We start from the raw sequence: 18,022 nt of genomic DNA, 5'->3' as shown, positions 1-18,022 counted from the left end.
AAATAGAGTTAGTTTTTCACAACATGTCTACTATGGACGTGTTTTGCATAACTGCACATGTACAACCTATATTGAGTTGCTTGCCTTTTCAATGAGGGTGGGTGGGGAGGGAGGAAGAGAGAAAATTTGAAACCTAAAGTTTTAAAAACATATGTTTTAAAAAAATGTTTTCACATGCAACTGGGAAATAAGAAATACAGGAAATGGGGTACAGAAGTCTATCCTGCCCTACAGGAAAATAGAAGGGGAAGGGGATAAGAGAAGGGGAGAGAGATAGAAGAGAGGACAGACTAGGGGAAGGGGTATTCAGAATGCATGCCATCTTGGGGTGGGAGGAGGGGGGAGATGGGGCATAAATTTGGAACTCAAAAACTTGTGGGAGTGAATGTTGAAAGCTAAAAATAAATAAATTTATATTTTAAAAATTTTAAAAAAAATTTAGGAGGAAAGACAATGAGATCTGGTTTTGGACATGCAGAATTTTAAGATGCCGAGAGGACATCTAATCTGATATGTCCAAAAGGTAATTAATGCAGGCCTGGGGCTCAGGAGACAGATTGACTGGATATATAGATACTGTACATTGAATTAGTACATACATTTGGGGAAAGGTACTATGGGTGGACGGACTACCATGAGATGAATAGGAGGAAGAGAGGGTAGAGGGCCTTTGGGAAATTGTACAGAGCTTTCAAATCGCCTCAAGCTACTCCCTGGTGCACAGACCTATCTCTCTAATGGAAACGTTTTCCTGTTAATGCTGCAGATTGCAATTCTTAGGAAAACGAAACCTTGGAGGAAGCAGTTACCAGTGATCTCACCCTCTACTGTGTAGTTGAATTTTTTCAATCCTGTAATTCAGGGCAGGAGAGACAAGGCTAAATAATAGTTTGTGTGCAATCTGAAGTTGGGGTTGGTGATGACAACAGGCTCAACATGGAGTCCTGGTGTGATATGGTGATACAGTAGCCAGTGAGGTTCATGCGATCTGAAGACATACTAATAGAAGGAACAATGCCCTTGTATATTCCTTCTATATGCTAATACTCCTTCTGTAGAATGTGGAATGAGACAGTTCTGTGATGCTCTACCCTCATCAGTAGGGGGAGCACCGACAAACTGGAGCATATCCAACTGAAACTATCCCCAAAGGACAGAATGGGGTAACCCCTGGAGTCAGGGGACCAGTGAGGCTTTGGGATTCAAAACTATGCCATGTGAGAGTCAGTCAATGAAACTGGTGGAATGTTTTGCCTGGGAAAGAGAAGACTTGGGTGGGGATGGGGACCATAATAGCTATCTTTGGAGTGCTGGTCTAGGGATTACTACACTTGTTTTGGTTAATTCTGGAGGAGATAACTAAGACTACTCAACCAATGGACAAGCATTTATTAAGCACTTCCAGTGTTCCAGGCATTGTGCTAGGTGAGGAAGATGCAAAGGCAAAAATCAAAACAATTCCTGCCTTCAAGGAGAGTTATAGTCTGTTGGAGGAGACAACAGGTAAGCATATGTTGTCTGTATTTCGGGGAGGGGGGAGTTGTTTTGTTTTTTGGGTTAGGCAATGGGGTTAAGTGACCTGCCCAGGGTCACACAGTGTCCTTTGTTTTTTTTAATTTAATTTTTTTTAGGCAGTTGGGTTAAGTGACTGGCCCAGGGTCACACAGCTTGTAAGTGTTATGTGTCTGAGGCCAGATTTGAACTCAGGTCCTCCTGACTTCTGGGCCGGTGCTCTATCCACTGTGCCACCTAGCTGCCCCTCATTGCCCTTCATTTTTAAGAAGAGCAGTGACATCATGACTTCAGTAATAACTTAATTGTGAATTAGATTTAAGGGAGGTGAAGTTACACAGTCATCAGCCTCACTCTCTCTCCTAAAGTCATCCAAGTCCAATGGCAAGATAGAAATCAAGATGATGGCTAGACGCCCTCCTAACTGACGGGTTTGAGGCCTGTCTGTTACCCTTAACTTGGTTTAACCCATCTGCCAAGATGGTTTTTGCCAGGGTGTGGCCACTGCTCATTGGAGTCACAGGTGAGAGTTGGGTGACAGGTGAACACCAAAGGTGGATAAGCGTCCCTGGAAAGGGCTCAGCAAGCCCTCTCACCAAAGGTGCTAGTCCTCCCTCCATACCCCGTACACTCCTATAGTTAGGTGACACAGTGGATAGGGTGCTAGGCCTGGAGTTAGGAAGACCTGAGTTCAAATCTAGCCTCAGATACTAACTGTATGACCCTGGGAAAATCACTTAGCCTTATTTGCCTCAGTTTCCTCATCTGTCAAATGAGCTGGAGTAGGAAATGGCGACCCATCCCTGTATCTTTGCCAAGAAAATCCCAAATTGGGTCAGGAAGAGTCAGATACCACTGAAAAGAACTAGACAATAATTGTAAACACGTAAGTGGATGCACAATAAATACAATGTTATTTCAGATAGGGAGGCACCTCAGCGAAGGTGACTTCTTCAGGAGATGGCACTTGAGCTGAACTCTGAAGAGATCAGGGATTCTGAGGAGAGTAAGAGAGGAGGGATGGCATTCCTGGCATAGGGGACAGCCTATGCAAAGGCACAGAGAATGGTTATCAAGTATCATGTATGAAAAAGAGCAAGTTTGGCCAATAAAATGCATGTATGATGAATATGGGAAGGGAAAGCTGGAGCCAGGTTGCCAAAGGCTAACAAGAGGCAGATTCACCTGAATGTAAGGAAAAACTTAACAATTAAAGCATTTGGGGCAGCTAGGTGGCAGAGTGGATAGAGCACTGGTCCTGGATTCAGGAGGACCTGAGTTCAAATGCGGCCTCAGACACTTGACACTAACTGTGTGACCCTGGGCAAGTCACTTAACTCCATTGCCTGGCCAAAAAAAGAAACAAAGAAAACAATTAAAGCGTTTCCCTAAGAGGAATGATTTGCCCTGGAAGGCAGCAAGGTAACTGGGCATTCTCAGGGGGAAACCGAATGACTGTTTGAGAATGTTCTTGTTCAGATTTAGGTTGGACTAGCAGCCTCTGAGGTTCTGGTCCGAGTCTAACAATCTCTGAGCTCGGGCCAGGCCTCAGTGGGCTCAGAAAATCCCTGTCCCAGAATGCACCGTGATACAGTATGAAGAACCAGGACCTGAGAGTCGGGAGTCCTGAGTTTGCATTTCTGCTCTGACCCTCTTTAGGTCTCAGTTTCACCCTTTGTTCAATGAAGGGGCTGGGCTAAATGATCACTAACCACTTATAACTCTGACATTCTTTTGGGGGGAAGGGGGTGATGAGGTATAGAGTGGTAATTAGGACTTAACAGCAATGGAAAAAGAAAGTGTCAACAAAACATTTTTCACAAGATGCGCCTGGATGGGTTCCAGTATGGGTAGGGGAAGATGGAAGCAGGAGATCCCATGAAGATACCTGGAAGGCTTCTCCAGCTCTGTGGCCTCCTGTGATCTGCCTCCTTAGCTCCTGGGTGCCTCCAGAGGGATGGCCCACAGGACAGCGGTCCAAAGTAATAACACATGCCTTCAGTGCTGTGAGGTTGGCAAAGCCCTCTCCTCTAAACAGCCTGGTGTGAAATAATCATGACAGGTATCATCCTCCCATTTCACAGACAAGGAAACCAAAACCTGACTCAGATGGCTTGTCCAAAGTCACCCAAGTAGTAGAGAGAGTGCTTGGATTGGGAAAAGAAGGAGCACGATTTTGAATCTGTGCTTTGCCACTCAGATTTGTCTGGGCAAATCACCATCACTTCTCTCAGCCTCAGTTTCCTCATTTGTAAGACCAGAAGGCCTAAGAGGTCCCCTTGAGCTCTGAACTGATGCTTCTATAGGGCCTCTGAATGAAGCTTCTCTCCAGCTGCTCAGAGATTCAGGTGAAACCACAGGATTAGGTAACAATCTAATTCCCTCCAAGGGAAGAGAAGCAGAAGCTCAAAGCAACTGGCCAGGAAGAAGACAAGACAGGAGAATCCTGCTTGTGCCAGGTTCTGCCTGAGCTCAGCATTGCCCTGCAGTTTATCTCCTAGTGCTAGGTCGGGCTTTGTTGAAAAATTCCAGTTCTCCACAGCCCAAAATGTCTAGAAGGAGGTTTTCGTTTGCCACGGAATCAATAGTGTGAATTCTGTTCCACAAAATCCTGCCAAGTAAAACACTAAATTCCCTCCAAATGAGGCCACTGCTTCTATTCCCAGCCCAGAGCCTGCCCTGCTGGACTCTCCAGCACGAAACGGAATGTGGCCGCCATTTCTGTCATCCTAGGTCAGCACACCTGCCCTTGGCCATATGCTCACGGCACACGAGATGGGCCTCGCAGAGAGGGATCTTACATGGGGAGACAGAGAGCATACCTCATGCCAACGTCATCCCTGACTAAAGAATAATAGCACTGTTTTAGCCTGTGTTGAGGGCAGCTAGCTGGTGTGGTGATAAAGTGCTGGGCTTTGAATGAGGAACACTCGTCTTCCTGAGTTCAAATCCAGCCTCAGACACTTACTAGCTGTATGACCCTGGTCGAGTCACTTAGCTCTGTTTGCCCCAGGTCCTCATCTATAAAATGAGCTGGAGAAGGAAATGGCAAAACATCCAGTGTCTTTGCCAAGGAAACCCCACATGGGGGTCACCAAGAGTCAGATAAGACTAAACAACGAAAACCCTGTTTGGGGAACTAGTGATCGATCCACATACAAGCCTAGAATCCTCCAAAGCTTCAGAGCTGAGATTTTAATCCAGGCTCCCTCTGTCTCAGAAGCTGGCTTCCCCCCATCTCCCAGCACACACAGCTGTTCTCTCATGAAGAGACACTTAGGTATAACAATACAACTGGGCTATTTCTTGACCAACCATCTCACCAATGTAGGCTGCTGGTCGCAGGATGGGAGGATAGGGTGGGCTGTAGGAGGGTGAGATGGCTCTGTGAAATCCATCTTCACCACTAGGAAAACACCTCAAAGCTCTTCCCTGACAGTTCATCTTAATAGGTGAGATACAGCAATTTGAGTTATGATTGTATGCAGAGTATCCTACCAGCTAGAGTAGACAGGTGATTGATTCTTAGGCTGTCATAACTATCCTAGGCTGTTAATATCCGTGTCATGGGATCTTAAATCTAGAGCATGAAGGGTCTTTAGAGGTCTTCCAGTCCAACCCCATCCGCATTTTTACAGATGAGGAAACTGAGGTCTAGAGAGGTAAATGATTTGTCTAAGGTCACACTAAGGATAGCTGCAACATCTGGGACTAGAATCTGTGCTCTCCCACCTACTCCCTGTGTGGCCCTGAGCAAGTCCACTCTGTCACATCTGAAGGGGTTGAACTAGTTGACCTCCAAGGACTTTCTATTTCTAACGCCAGGATCGAAGGAGTTTACTATGGTACTGGAATCCAGGTGTTCTGACACGCAGCCCAGTTTTTTCCTGCATGCTACCCCACTGTGCCACACTCCCCACAGAAGGCAAATGAACTTAGGAATGCTGGAGAGCCTCCTCCTCACATTCTGGTGAGGCTTCCCTTCCTCTCTGGGACCCCAAGCCAGGAGAGTGGTGGCAGAGCTGCTGCTCCCCAGCCTGGCTGGCAGCATCTCCCCGGGGGCAGACAACACAAATGGGCATGCGAGTTTAGGGCCCATCGCAAATGAAGGTAGAAAGAAAAACCGGCCTCCCAATCCAAAAAGCAGTTACCTCCTTTACCCGCTCTCTCTATGGCTTCTGCCACATCTGCCACCCAATTACCCGACTAAGCTCTCTGACCCCCGCAGCTCCCCTCCCCCTTCGCAGGGGGAGCCCAGTTCAACCTTCAGCCTGCCCAGCCTCGTCCTCACTGCTCTGCACGGACTGCACAGACAAGCCCATGAATAGAACATTAAAGGCAAAACCTCATAAAAGAAAAGGCAGCTTCCTAGTAGAACTGAGCCCAGGAAATGTCAAATGCAGAGCAAGGCTTCCCGCCTGGTCCACTTCTCGCTAATGGAAGCCCCTCAGCTCCCCATCCCCTCATCATCCAATATCCCTATAAATAAATGATGGTCCGAAGACTGCCAGTTTCCCCCCCAAGGGCCCCATGAATCTCTCTTTCTACATAAGCATAGGTAAGGGCCCTCTCACAATGGTGCCGAGATTGAGGCAGAGGCATTGGAAGAGACCAAGAGATCTGTTGCAATGATTTTGGTGAGAAAGAAGCTTCTACCCCACAACTTGAAGAAAGGGGTTGCTGTAACCCTCATCCTCTCCCAAGTGCCCTGGAGACTGCCACCAAAAGTCTACGCGCTGCCATTTCCTGAGTTGGCTGTCATCCATTCTGGTGGGGTAGGTCAGAGCTCAGTTGGTTTGTGCTATGAGTCTCAACAACTCACCCACTCTGTGGGCAATGTATGCCCCACACCCACAAGCTTTTCTTGAGACACGTGGAGTGGATCGCACCATGGCACCTACTCCCTATGCCCACTCACAGCGTGTCTCACTAGCACACCCACGGCAAAAACATCTCACCTCATGCCAATGGGCTCCCGGTGCTTGGGGGCTGCCAATGCCAACATGGAGGCAACCTTGTATGCCCACAGGGCATGGGTGGCTAGCGTGCCCTTGTGATCCCCCTTTCCGGGAGGCCACTGCTGGCATGCCAGGTGGGTTTCTGTCTTCAAGCACACACATCGTCTTGTGCCAAGCCACTTGCTCTGCCAGCACAAGAGACTCCACGGCTACTTTCCTGAATAAGCTTAGCAGGGGCTGTTTGCCGTTTATTATCCAGACTACTCAGAGCGATTAGACAGTAATCACAGGCTCATCCCCAGCCAAATTTTATCTGTTATATCAGAAACATTTTAACCTAAACAAGAGACAAAGAAAATTCTTCTGAGGCAAAAAGTGCGTTTCCCATGTGGGTCTATCTTTTCCCTCTGGACTTCCTGGGACATACCTTACTTTCTTTTTTCTTTCTGTGTGACCCTGTGTAACCTCTGTTTGCCTCATTTTCCTTGACTGTAAAATGGGGATAATAATAGTACCTATCTCCCAGGGTGTGACAATCAAATGAAATAATATTTATAAAGCACTTTAACAGCACATAGTAGGTGCTATATAAATGCTTCTTCCCTTCCCCTCCCCACTTTCTCCCCCAAAAGATAAAATTGGTCTGTCCTAATGCAATGATTTAACAAGCATTTATTACACACTTGCTAGATATATCAGGGTGGGCTTACAAAGACTAAAATACAACAGCCCCTGCCTTCAAAGAGCTTAGATTCCAAAGGAGAGGAAACATCGCGTACAAAGATAATTCAAAAGACATAAAAGAGAAATCTCAAGTCATTATAAAGTGGAATTAAGAATACAGGGAATCAGAGAAGGAAAAAAGGAAGGAAGGAAGGAAGGAAGGAAGGAAGGAAGGAAGGGAGGGAGGAAGGGAGGAAGGAAGGAAAGGACGCAGCAGCAGAGCTGAGCACTGAAGACCTAAGAAAGAGGCAGATGGAGAAAACTCCAGGTATGGGGCAGCCTGCACAGGGGGCTTCCCAATCATCCAACCTTTTACTTGAGAAACATCCTTACGTCGACTCCTGTAGATAGCGCACTGTGTGGGAGGGACATTCAAAGTTTAGACAGGACATCATACCCTGCCTTCGTGGAGTTTGCAGTCCAAAGCAAGAACTATTGGAATTCTAGAAGAGAATCACATTTTGGCAGGCAAGTCTGAGTTCGGGTCCTGTCCTGGCTTCAGAAATCCACCAGGCTGGGGCACAGTTGGGCTCTCCCAGAGCTGGAGAATACATCATGGTATGGTCTGTAACCAGTTTGTATGGGAGGGCCAAGTAATTTTTGGGGATGGGAGTGGGACCCCAGAACTAGAGCTAGAAGAGGCCACAGAGGCAATCTCAGAGAACCTCTTAATTTACGAAGGAGGAAACCCACACCTAGAGCAGAAAAGGTTAGCCTAAGGTCACATGGGGAGTAAGCGTCCAAGGCAGGATTTGAACCCAGCTCCTCTGACTCTGGAAAGCCAGTGCCCTTTCTGATGGGCTCTGAATCCCAGCTGGTAAAGGCCAGTGGTGACCCTGAGTTTCATGCCCCACATAAACTGCTCAGGCATCCAAGGGTAAAGGTGATTGACTGCTATCCCCAAAGCTTCCAGCCTATCAGTAAAGGCCTGGAAGCCATTAGAGAAAGCCAGAGCCCCCAAAGACAAGCCAGTGAGGAATGATATGGGGGGAAAGGTTCGGGAGAAGGGAATGAGAAAAATAGGGCTTCCTCTCTTTGTCCCTGGCACAAGCAAGTGCAAAGCCAAGCACAGGAAGGCCACTGGCCTCTGGGCAGCCAAGTGCTCATTAGCAGAAAATCCGCTTTAGCCAAGGACAGGAGAGTAAACACAAGCAGGGAACTAACACAGCGTCTCTGCCCTTTGAGGCCTTGGAGATTAGTGTTCCTGCAGGAGACAGGCTGGCAGAGGCCTCTCTGCCTCTCCAAAACTGCAGCAGAGCGATGAAGAGGAGAAGGCAGAGGGACCTGGGAGAGGGGGCACCCAGAGACAAACATGGCCTGCAAGATGGCAGCTGATACCAGGGCAGTGCTTACACTTGTGGGTCACTGCCCCTGAATAGCAGAGGGGAAGAAAGCCAAGCACCTGGCACCTGGCACCACATGGCGGGCATCACACAAGTGCTTATGGAAGGAGGGGTAGAAGGAAGGAAGGAAGGAAGGAAGAGAGAGAGGGAGGAAGGAAGGGAGGAAGGAAAGGAAGAAGGAAGGGAGGAAGGAAGGAAAAGAGGGAGGAAGGAAAGAAGAGAGAGAGGGAGGAAGGAAGGAAGGAAGAGAGGGAGGAATGAAGGAAGGAAGGAAAGGAAGAAGGAAGGGAGGAAGGAAGGAAGGTAAAGAGAAAGGAAGAGAGAGAGGGAGGAAGGAAGAGAGAGAGGGAGGAAGGAAGGGAGGAAGGAAAGGAAGAAGGAAGGGAGGAAGGAAGGAAGGTAAAGAGAAAGGAAGAGAGAGAGGGAGGAAGGAAGGAAAGAAGAGAGGGAGGGAGGGAGGAAAGGAAGAAGTGAGGAGGAAGGAAGGAAAGGATGGAAGAGAAAAGGGGGAGGGGGAAGGAAGGGATAGAGGAAAGAAAGGATGAAAGAGGAAAGGGGGAGGGGGAAGGAATGGAGGAAGGAAAGAAGGAAAAGAGGGAGGGGCAAAGGAAGGAAGGGAGGGGGGAGGACAGGGAAGAAGGGAGGGAAAGAGGAAAGATACAAAGAATTCAGGACTTATCAACTGTCAAATGTCATCTTAACAAGACAGATTGGCAGGAGGGGAGAGGTAGACGCAGGGAAGCATCAGTAGCTCTCAGCAATGGAGCAGAGAATGGTTCTGCTCCTCCCACCCTGTCCTGATTGCTGAATTATCTCCGATCATCCTTTCCTGGGTGTCTGTCTCCTTTAGAGAACAGGGAATGCCAAGCTGAGGACTCACGGATCTGTGACTGGGCTAAAATGGAGAACAGTGACCTGGCCACGGTTGCCATGGAGGTTCCAGTTCAGAGCTGCCGTCTGGAGCTCTTGCCCAGTTCCCCCTCGCTGTACCCACCCCCATCAGTGGAGTAGAACAGATACTTGCACACCCCGGGATTTCCGAGCCTAAAGGATCCCAGAGCCACCCTACAGTCTCCCCAGGTACCTAGGACTCAAGGTGGGCCATCCCTCGGGCACTCTCAGCACTGAATGATTGTCTGCCCATCTGCATCTTCATTCTGGAAACCCTTTAAGTGGGTGCCTTGCCCTGGCAGGAGAAGCCTCAGTGGGAGCAGTCCCCTTTGCCTTTTTCTTCCTTCTTCCCCTGCTCCTCAGGGAAGTCCTTGGCATGGCACTGTGCGGCCCACCTGCTCCCTCCTCCTCCCCTTCCCTCCACCTGCACCTTCGCAGGCCATGTGAGTCCCTCATTTCCCTGTCGGAGAATCCAGCTCCTTCTTAGGAAATGCCTGTTTCTGGTTCCTCCACATCAAGGCCTGTCCTGGCGTGTCTCTGTTGTCTCTCTCTAACCTTAGCTGGGACTGAGTCAGGGATGGGCACCGCCCCTGACAATCCCAATGCCTTCTAAATTCCTTCCTCCTTTCATCGAGGAAGCTTCCAACTTTATCTGCAACCCTATGGTGGCTGATCCCTCTGGCCTTGACTGGCCCACACAAGCCCCTCCGTCTGGCACCTCAGGGCCATCACCTGCTGATTGCTAATCAGGGCTCACCTTCCAGCATCTCCAGAGCAGGGTCCAAGAGCTCCAGGCCCTCTTCATGCCTGGCTACCTGCCCCTCCCCCACCCTATGGCAAGAGCTAGAGCTGGGTGGTGAGCTCACCTTCTGAAGTCACTGAAAGCACATCTTGGCAATCCTTTGCATTTGCATTTCATCTCTCTGTCTGATTTTGCTCTCTCACTCTGTCCCTATGGCCAGGGTTCCTTTGCTCGGTGAAATCTGATTTGGGCTGGTACGTAAAATCGGAAACCAAGACTTCTACTATGTTACCCGAACACTATGCCAGAGGGCTTGCCTCCCGTGCAGGCCTCGCCTTGTGCTTCTTCAGCATTCCCAGGACTTGGGGTATCAGAACACAGGGCACCCTCTCAATCAGGGTAGACCAAAGACCCTCAGCACTTGCTAGACGGCCTTTGTGACTTGCCATGACTTAGAAAGCAAAGGCAGGCCCTGGTGGCCAGCTTTCTGGCCACAAGCTTAGTGAGGCTGATTCTTGGATAAGGACAGTCTCAGGGCATCACTGGGCTCACCCTTGAAGCCTTTCCAAGCCTGCCAGACCCATAGAGCATCACCTTCAAAAAGCCAGAATACCACTTGTTGGCCTTGGAGGGGAATTTTAAAGGAAGACTCTATGGAGAAATCCTGAAAATCCAGCCCTGGGTAAGCAGAAGCATAAGATTTCAGAGACCAGAGACAGTATGGTATGATGGAGAGGTGCTGAGCCTGGAGCCAGAAAGACCTGGGTGAGGCAGCTGAGTGGTGCAGTGGATAGAGAGACTGGACTTAAGGAAGACCCAAGTTCAAATCCTCCCTCAGACACTTCCTACTGCTGCCACCCTGGGCAAGTCACTTACCTTTGCCCAGACTCAGCTTCCTCAACTGTAAAATGGGAATAATAAAAGGGCCTACCTACCAGGGTTGTTGTGAGAACCAAATGAGATAATATTTATAAAGTGCTTTGCAAGCCTTAGAATGCTATGAAAAGCTTCCTTTTACATTGTGTGAAACAGAGGGCAAATCACTTAACATCTCTGAGCTTTAGTTTCTATCTTTATATAATAAGGGGATTGGATGAGGTAGCCTCAGAGCCCTGCTCCAAATCTAGAACGATGATGCTATGATCCACATCACTTCATCTCCCCAGGCCTCAGTTTCCTCATCTAGTGATGGCTCCAAGGTCCCTTCCAATTCTAAAGGATCTATATATATTATGTATCCATACAGATGTGTGTGTGTGTATACACTAATGTATGTGTACACACACACACACACACACACACACACACACACACACACCACAAGGGGAACATTTCCCCGCAAGCCTTCACGACTGTATTTTCTTTTATTCAGGCCACTGGAGAGAACAGTCATGTAGCATATGCTTCCCCTTTTCCGGCACCCCTTCTCCTTTCCCTCTCTGGCAGGATTTTCAGCTCTCTCTCTCCAATCCCTCTTCTCTGTTTTCCTTATGGAACATAGCCCTGTAGAGACTCCACAATGACCCAGAACATAGCACTCAGGCTGAGGGCTGAAGGCCCTTCTAGGAGCTGCCAAGACTCCATTACTGCAGGATTCCTGGCCTGGAGAAAGGGATTGAATTAAGCCCTTCCCCTCCAATGGAGATTGGGCTGAAAATCTTCAGGTGCTCAGTCCCTGCAAGGAAGCCAGCTGATTCCCTCGAGAATCTTCATCTCTCTCCCCTCAGAGGAGTGTTCAGCTCTATAGCTACGGTCTTATGAGCCCAACATCCCTGCACCAAATGGAAAAAGCTCTTTTGAGCAGCTCTCCTCCCAACCTCTTCCCTTCTCTCTCTGGGTTAAGTTTTTCATTTTTAAGGGCGCCCAGTCATGATCAACCCAAAGAGAGGCCAGGATGGCTCCCAGCACAAATAGGTGCTTAATTAATGCCTGATTGATAGTGTATGCTCCCCCTTGGCCTGCCTAAAGAAGCCCTGGAGACTCAGGCCCCACCAACTGTTTGACAGTCCCAAGGCTCACTGACTCCTTCATCCCCAAAGGATGGGGGTCCATTCATGCTGCCATGTCAGACCATCTGGCTGTGGAAACCAAGGCATCTTGCAGGATGGCAGGCCTTAATCTAGCTGCTCACTGAATTATTCAGAGATGGCATTAACTTATAAATGAGTGTGTTTGACTGATTTTGTGGTTGGTGGACAGATAAATCCTAATGAAAGACAGCTACAAGATTTTAAATTATTAATTAGGCTACCACTTAACAAAGCCTATTTGGCACTCTATTTCCTTGCTTAACAAGACAAAAAACTTTAGGGAAAGGCTCTAAATGAGCCTAGAGGCTGTTGATTTGCATTCTGTTTTTCAGAGCTCTAAAAATGAAATCCATAGCTCCTGACTTTAAACAGGCTCCCTTTGGTGGCACAGAACCCTGGACCATCCTCTCCTTCCTTCCTGAAGGTTGCTGGGTGACTTCCCTGTCTTCGCCTCTCCCTTATTCCCATCTCTGACCAGATCATTGCTTTTTATATCCCCAGCACCACCAGGCTAAGCCAGGGGATGGAAACCAGGGCAGCTGCGGCTGTATTCAGCCCCAGCATTGTCAGCAGCTGTAAGCCGCCTGGGGTGCTGGGCTGCTTCTGCCTTCTGACAGTGGGGGTGGTTTGGGGGCCTCATCTACCCTAGGCAGGGTGGGGGGAATCTATCTTTTCCCCTGATTGGAAATGCTAAGCCCTTGGCACCACAGGCTTGTTTGGACTATTAAGCTGAGCTTGAGCAACGTGGAGATCAAAGAGATAAGACTGCCAACCCAAGGCCTCCCCCTCAACCAGCAGCCACCATCCCCACATAACCAATGCAGTACATGCCCTTCCGCTTTCCTTCAGGTTTAAAGCAGGCCACTACCCAGTCAGAGCAAGCTTCCTCAGTGGGACCCCTTCCATTATAGGAAGGGTTCTGGATTCTCCACTGGGTTTCAGGGCTGTCTACACTGCCCTCCCTGCTTCCAACTCTCCCCAAACTCTTCTCCAGCGCATTCTGTAAAATCCCAGTCTTCGTAAGGCTAATAATAATGGCATCTCCCATTGGCACAGTGCTCTATGGTTACAAGGAGAGGCAGTGTAGTGTAATGAATAGGTATGTGGTAGACTCAGAAATATCTAGGCTAGAATCCTGCTCTGATACTTACTAATTGGCTGACCACGGGCAAAACACTTGATCTCTCCAGGCCTAGGGCAATATTCTTTTTTTAAAAAACTTTTTGTTAGAAACCCAACATTGGAAGCTAAGTCTAGTTTTAAATTCACTAATTTCGATGCCTAAAGGATCAGGCCACTTACAAAGGCTGTGTTGCTGTAGTGAATTGATAGCTGCTGGCTCTGCATTCATGAGGACATGCAGTCATGGGTTTCTGACACACAGTAGCTAGATGTCCTTGGGCAAGTCATTTCCAACTTTCACTGAGCCCTAGGCAACTAAGTTTCTAAGAGTTACAGAAAACTTACCCATCTGGTATCTTTAGAGGGAGCTTCCCTACTGGGAGTTCCCCCACAAAGATGAAATGAGGAATCCTAACCATCCCCCAAAACAACAACAAAGAGGTTGGGACTCTGGAGAGTCCCCACAGTGTAAATCACAAGTCCTTTATATATGGCTGCAAAAGGATTTTGGATACATTTTCAAATTTGACACAGCTACTCTGTGATTTATGTGAATACCATTATTCCCATTTCATGGATGAGGAAACTGAGGCCGATCAGTAAAACTGTCTGCCTAACAGGAGGTCACATGGCAGGACTTACGCCCAGCTCTTTTCACTCCAAGCCTGTGGTGCTTTCTATAATACCAGTTTGTTTGTTTGTTTGTTTGTTTTGCTTCCTGGAGACCTGGTACAGACAGCCTGTCAAGAATCAGAAAGTTATAGAAAGCCTGTCACTATTGATGAGTATCCACTCAAGCCTTTTTGGCTGGGTCTCTGCTAAAACATCCACCCATACCTGGAAGCTGGACATTCTCCCTTTATTTTGACCCTCAGCTCTGGGTTTTCATAGTTTCTGGGGGGAGGGGGTGAAGTCAGGATCCACCCGGGTGATCTGGGCTAGATTCTGCAGAGGGACCAAGTCCTCTAGCTAGAAGATGAAGAGAGAAATGCTGGCAAACATGATACCTTTCAAGACAATATTCCTCCTACGGAATCAAGGACTACTACCTTATTTATGGCTTCTCCTCTATGAGTTCAAGTCCCAAATCCCATGACTGTCTCAAATGACTTGCCTTCTCTGAGCCTCAGTTTCTCATTTGTAGAATGGGGAGATTCATGCTGAGACTACCTACCTTCCGCAGTGGTTAAGAAAGTGCCATTTGTAACCCTTAAGGTGACATATAACATAAATTTATTAATAGCAGTAGTATCACTATTGATATTCCCATGGGTAAGCCAAGATGGAAACCTCTCAAGTGACCAAGGGTACCAGTGCATCATACTCCAAATTCAGCAGTGCAAAGAAGGAAAATAGTCTGTCCCAAGCACATATGACTGACTGCCCAACCTTTAGCAACCAGTCCTGGAGAGGTGCAGATCCCTCCCCAAGGAAAGGCTCCCAGAAGGGACCGTTTCCCAGTCAGGAGCCAGGCTTCTTTGGCTTGCCTGGAGACGAGAAGTAAGAGAAAAAATGCAATACAAAGGAGTACATGATTTATCTTTATGCACCTAAGCCATATAAATATAGCATGTGGGCTGTTTTCAATGGTTCATTTTTAACTGTGAGCTGTCAAAAGGCCCATAACTGAAAAAGAAGTGATATCTGTCAGTTCATCTCTACTACTGCTACCAGCAGAAACCTACAGACTTAGACATGGAAGTCTCTGCAGCCCCAGACTTCTGGGTCACGAGCCTATATCACTCTTCATAACCTGTTAGAATGTCTGAAATCAAGGGAGCTGGGGCCAAGGTTCTGGTTCTGCTACTTGCTAGCAGTGTGAACTTAGACCAGTCGCTCAGTCTCTCCAGGCCTCAATTTCCTCATCTGCAAAATGAGGCCAGTAATATTTGCACTGCCAACCTCACAGGACTGGAGAGAAGTTACAACTAAACCTCAAAGGGCTGCATAAATTCGAGTGGTGGTTAGCCTGAAACATTCTGTTTCAACACCTGATCTGGGAGCCACGACTAGCCATCCTGGTAGGATGGAGAGAACAAAAGGGAATTCTGGGACAAGGGGACAGAGCCCGGACCACAACACTTAACCATATCTCCTGGGCTTTTCATCACTGACTCACGTGGAGGACAATAAACAGGAATCTAGAAAAAGTAACAGAGAAGTTTGGCTCCTATTTTGGAGAGCAGAGACAATTCCATCGAACCCCCTAGTGGCCCAGAGACAGGCAAAGACCACATCACCAAAAAGAGCCTTCAAGTTCCTCAAACTGGCCTTGATCTTTTTTCTTTCGTCACGTGCCCCGGTCCCTCTTTAATAGGATCAGCCTCCCCCCAAACCTGCTCCTATCCCCGAATCCCGGGGCCTCTTCCCCCAACCAGAGTTCTCCTTCCTGATCCTGCTGTGAGGTCACAATCCTATGCTTACGACATCACAGTCTGTTGCCATGGAAACAAGGGCGAATTAAGGCAGGATCCTGCGAGCTCACGGATCAGGCCCCTCTCTCGCTACCTGAGCCTCTCGACTCAGCCTTTGTCCCAGAGGACGCGCGATGGATCTGCCGGGCGCCTGGGCCTGCCGGCTTGCTGGATGGGGTGGGGGAGCGGAGTGCAGGGATGATGCTGAGAACAAGGGAGCCGAGGATGCCTCGGGGGTGGTCCCAGAAGAGCTCATCAGCACCCCGAGATCCGGGCAGGGGCGGCACGGATCGCTACCCCACGTGGCGGGTGACCGGCCCCAGCTCGGAAGGCGCTGTCTCTCTTCCCCGGGGCCCGGGGGACAGCGCCCCGCTCCCTCGTGACGGCCGCCCAGGAGCGCCAGAGCCACGTGGGGGCGCGGTGGGACTTCCCCAGAAGCGGCGCCAACTTTGCCGCGCCTCTCCGGGCTCCCGAACCGGACTGCCGGGGAGCTATAGAGGCTGCCTGGGGTCCGGCCGCCTCCCGCAGGCGTGAGACCTGCTGGCCAGCTCCCGCCCGTTTCCCCTAGCCAGCTCCTGCGCTCTCCGTTCCATCAATCGCCACACCCCAGCCCTTCCCTGGCCTCCAGTCGGGGCACACACCCTTAGCTCAGTCCTGCCGGGGGCTGCAGCAAAGTTTGAGGGGCAAGAGGGACAGTGCGGCCACTACGCCTTCATCCCCTAGTTCGGGGCCCAACTCTGCTTGCTTCCCGGGAGAATAAAGTAGGACGGGAATGGGGAGAGGAGGCCAAAGACCGGGCAACCGGCATGGGGCAGAGGCAGGGGTGGGTGGGCCGGGCAGAATTCCGAGAGACCTTCAGAGGCTCAGCTTGGAGGGACAGCAACTGCTGCACGGGAGCCAGGGTCCGAGCACAGCCGCCTGGGGTAAGCGGCTGCGGCTCCCAGTGCGGGAAGATCCAGTCTACAAGGGCAGAACTTTGAGGGAATGAAAAGCTCCTCCGCTTCTACTCGAATGACTGGTTCCTGCCCCACTTCGGGCAGCTAGTCCTCAGGAACCCACTGACTCCGAGATCAGTAGCTCGGAGGACCAGCCTTCCTGGGCACTGGCCCTGGCTAACCCTGGGGCTATTCTCCCCGTAAGTTCCAGCGGCAGCCAGTACCAGCGCCTCCCACATTTCGGCACTACCTCGACCTACCCGCGGTCCCCTCACTGCCCGTTGCAGGAGTCCTCCCGCAGCAAACCCATTCCAGCGCGGCGGAGCCCAAGTTCCCCCTGCGGCTCAAACTCACCTTTCGCGAGCATCTTGGTCGCGGGGCCGCCGCTCTGTCAGAGGCCGGAGATGGGGCGGTCCCACGCGGGGTCCAGCTTCAGATCCCTGGGTGTGAGCTGCAGCTAATCCGAGGGCGCGGAGCGGGGGGCGCCCCGGCGACCTGCTCCTGCCCAGCGCCCCGACTCCACAGGGGCATCCTGAGCCCCAACCTCGCGCCGCCGCTGCTGCCGCTTCTTCTGCAGCCGAGGGGATAGCTGCCCCGCGGTCAAGTGCTGCGGCAGCTCGGCACTGCCTTGCACTGCCCTGCCCTGCCCTGCCCTGCCCTGCCCTGCCCTGTCCCGGCCCAAATGAGGGGCGGCCGCTAGCGCTCGGCCGGGGCGAGTCCGCTGGAGGTGCCTTGGGCCGGGCTGGGAGCTGCTCCTGCCCAGGAACCGGAGGCGGCAGCGACGACGGCGTTCTCTTACTCTCTCGCTTCTCCCGCGCCTCTGCCGGCTGGAGCACTTTGGCGGCGATTTTGAGGGGAGAAGCCGCCCCCCTGGCCTGTGGGCCACGGCCCCCTCCCTCCCCGCCCCCTCGGGTTGCTGCTGCAAATGGGCGCTTGCCCCAGAGCTCGCAGGAAAGAGCCCTTTGAGCGTTTGCAGGACACGGAGGAGCCGCGGAACGGGGCGCCTCCCTTCCTCCCCCCGCCTCCCCCACCTCTCCTTCACTCCCCTCCCTTTTCTCCCTCCCTCCCCTCCCGCCTTCTCCTCTCCGCTCCCCGCCCCCGCTCACGGAGCGCCTCCCATACAAAATTTATGAAAGTGCGCTCTGCTCGCGGTGCCCAAGCGCCGTCCTATTCCCTGGGCAGCTGCGCTCAGCCGCTCGGCGCCTCCCAAGGTGTTTCTGCTCCACCCGTCCCGATAGCCACGCCGTGCCCTGGGGGCTTGGGGCCACCTTCCCAGCTGGCCCCGTTGTGCCCTCCCTCCAGTAGCCTTGACCCTGACTCTGCCCCCTCCCTGCCTTGGCCCCTTTCTGACC

The 18,022-nt window shown here is 50.6% G+C and overlaps 1 protein-coding gene across 1 annotated transcript in view; it reads right to left on the bottom strand.

The window, feature by feature from the left end:
* RTN4RL1 (reticulon 4 receptor like 1) overlaps nt 1-17,650 on the bottom strand; it is a 125,595-nt gene extending 107,945 nt beyond the window's left edge. The window contains exon 1 of the mRNA XM_021007033.2: nt 17,025-17,650. Coding sequence (XP_020862692.1) covers nt 17,025-17,037 — 13 coding nt within the window. The 5' untranslated portion in view covers nt 17,038-17,650. The remainder of the gene's footprint in view (nt 1-17,024) is intronic.
* Nucleotides 17,651-18,022: the final 372 nt, after the last annotated feature.

This window comes from Phascolarctos cinereus, unplaced genomic scaffold (genome assembly GCF_003287225.1).
Source record: "Phascolarctos cinereus isolate Bilbo 61053 unplaced genomic scaffold, phaCin_HiC Scaffold_5;HRSCAF=322, whole genome shotgun sequence".
In the NCBI taxonomy this organism is placed as follows: domain Eukaryota; kingdom Metazoa; phylum Chordata; class Mammalia; order Diprotodontia; family Phascolarctidae; genus Phascolarctos; species Phascolarctos cinereus.
Note: the sequence above shows the minus strand (reverse complement) of the source record. Positions and strands in the feature narration are given on the sequence as shown.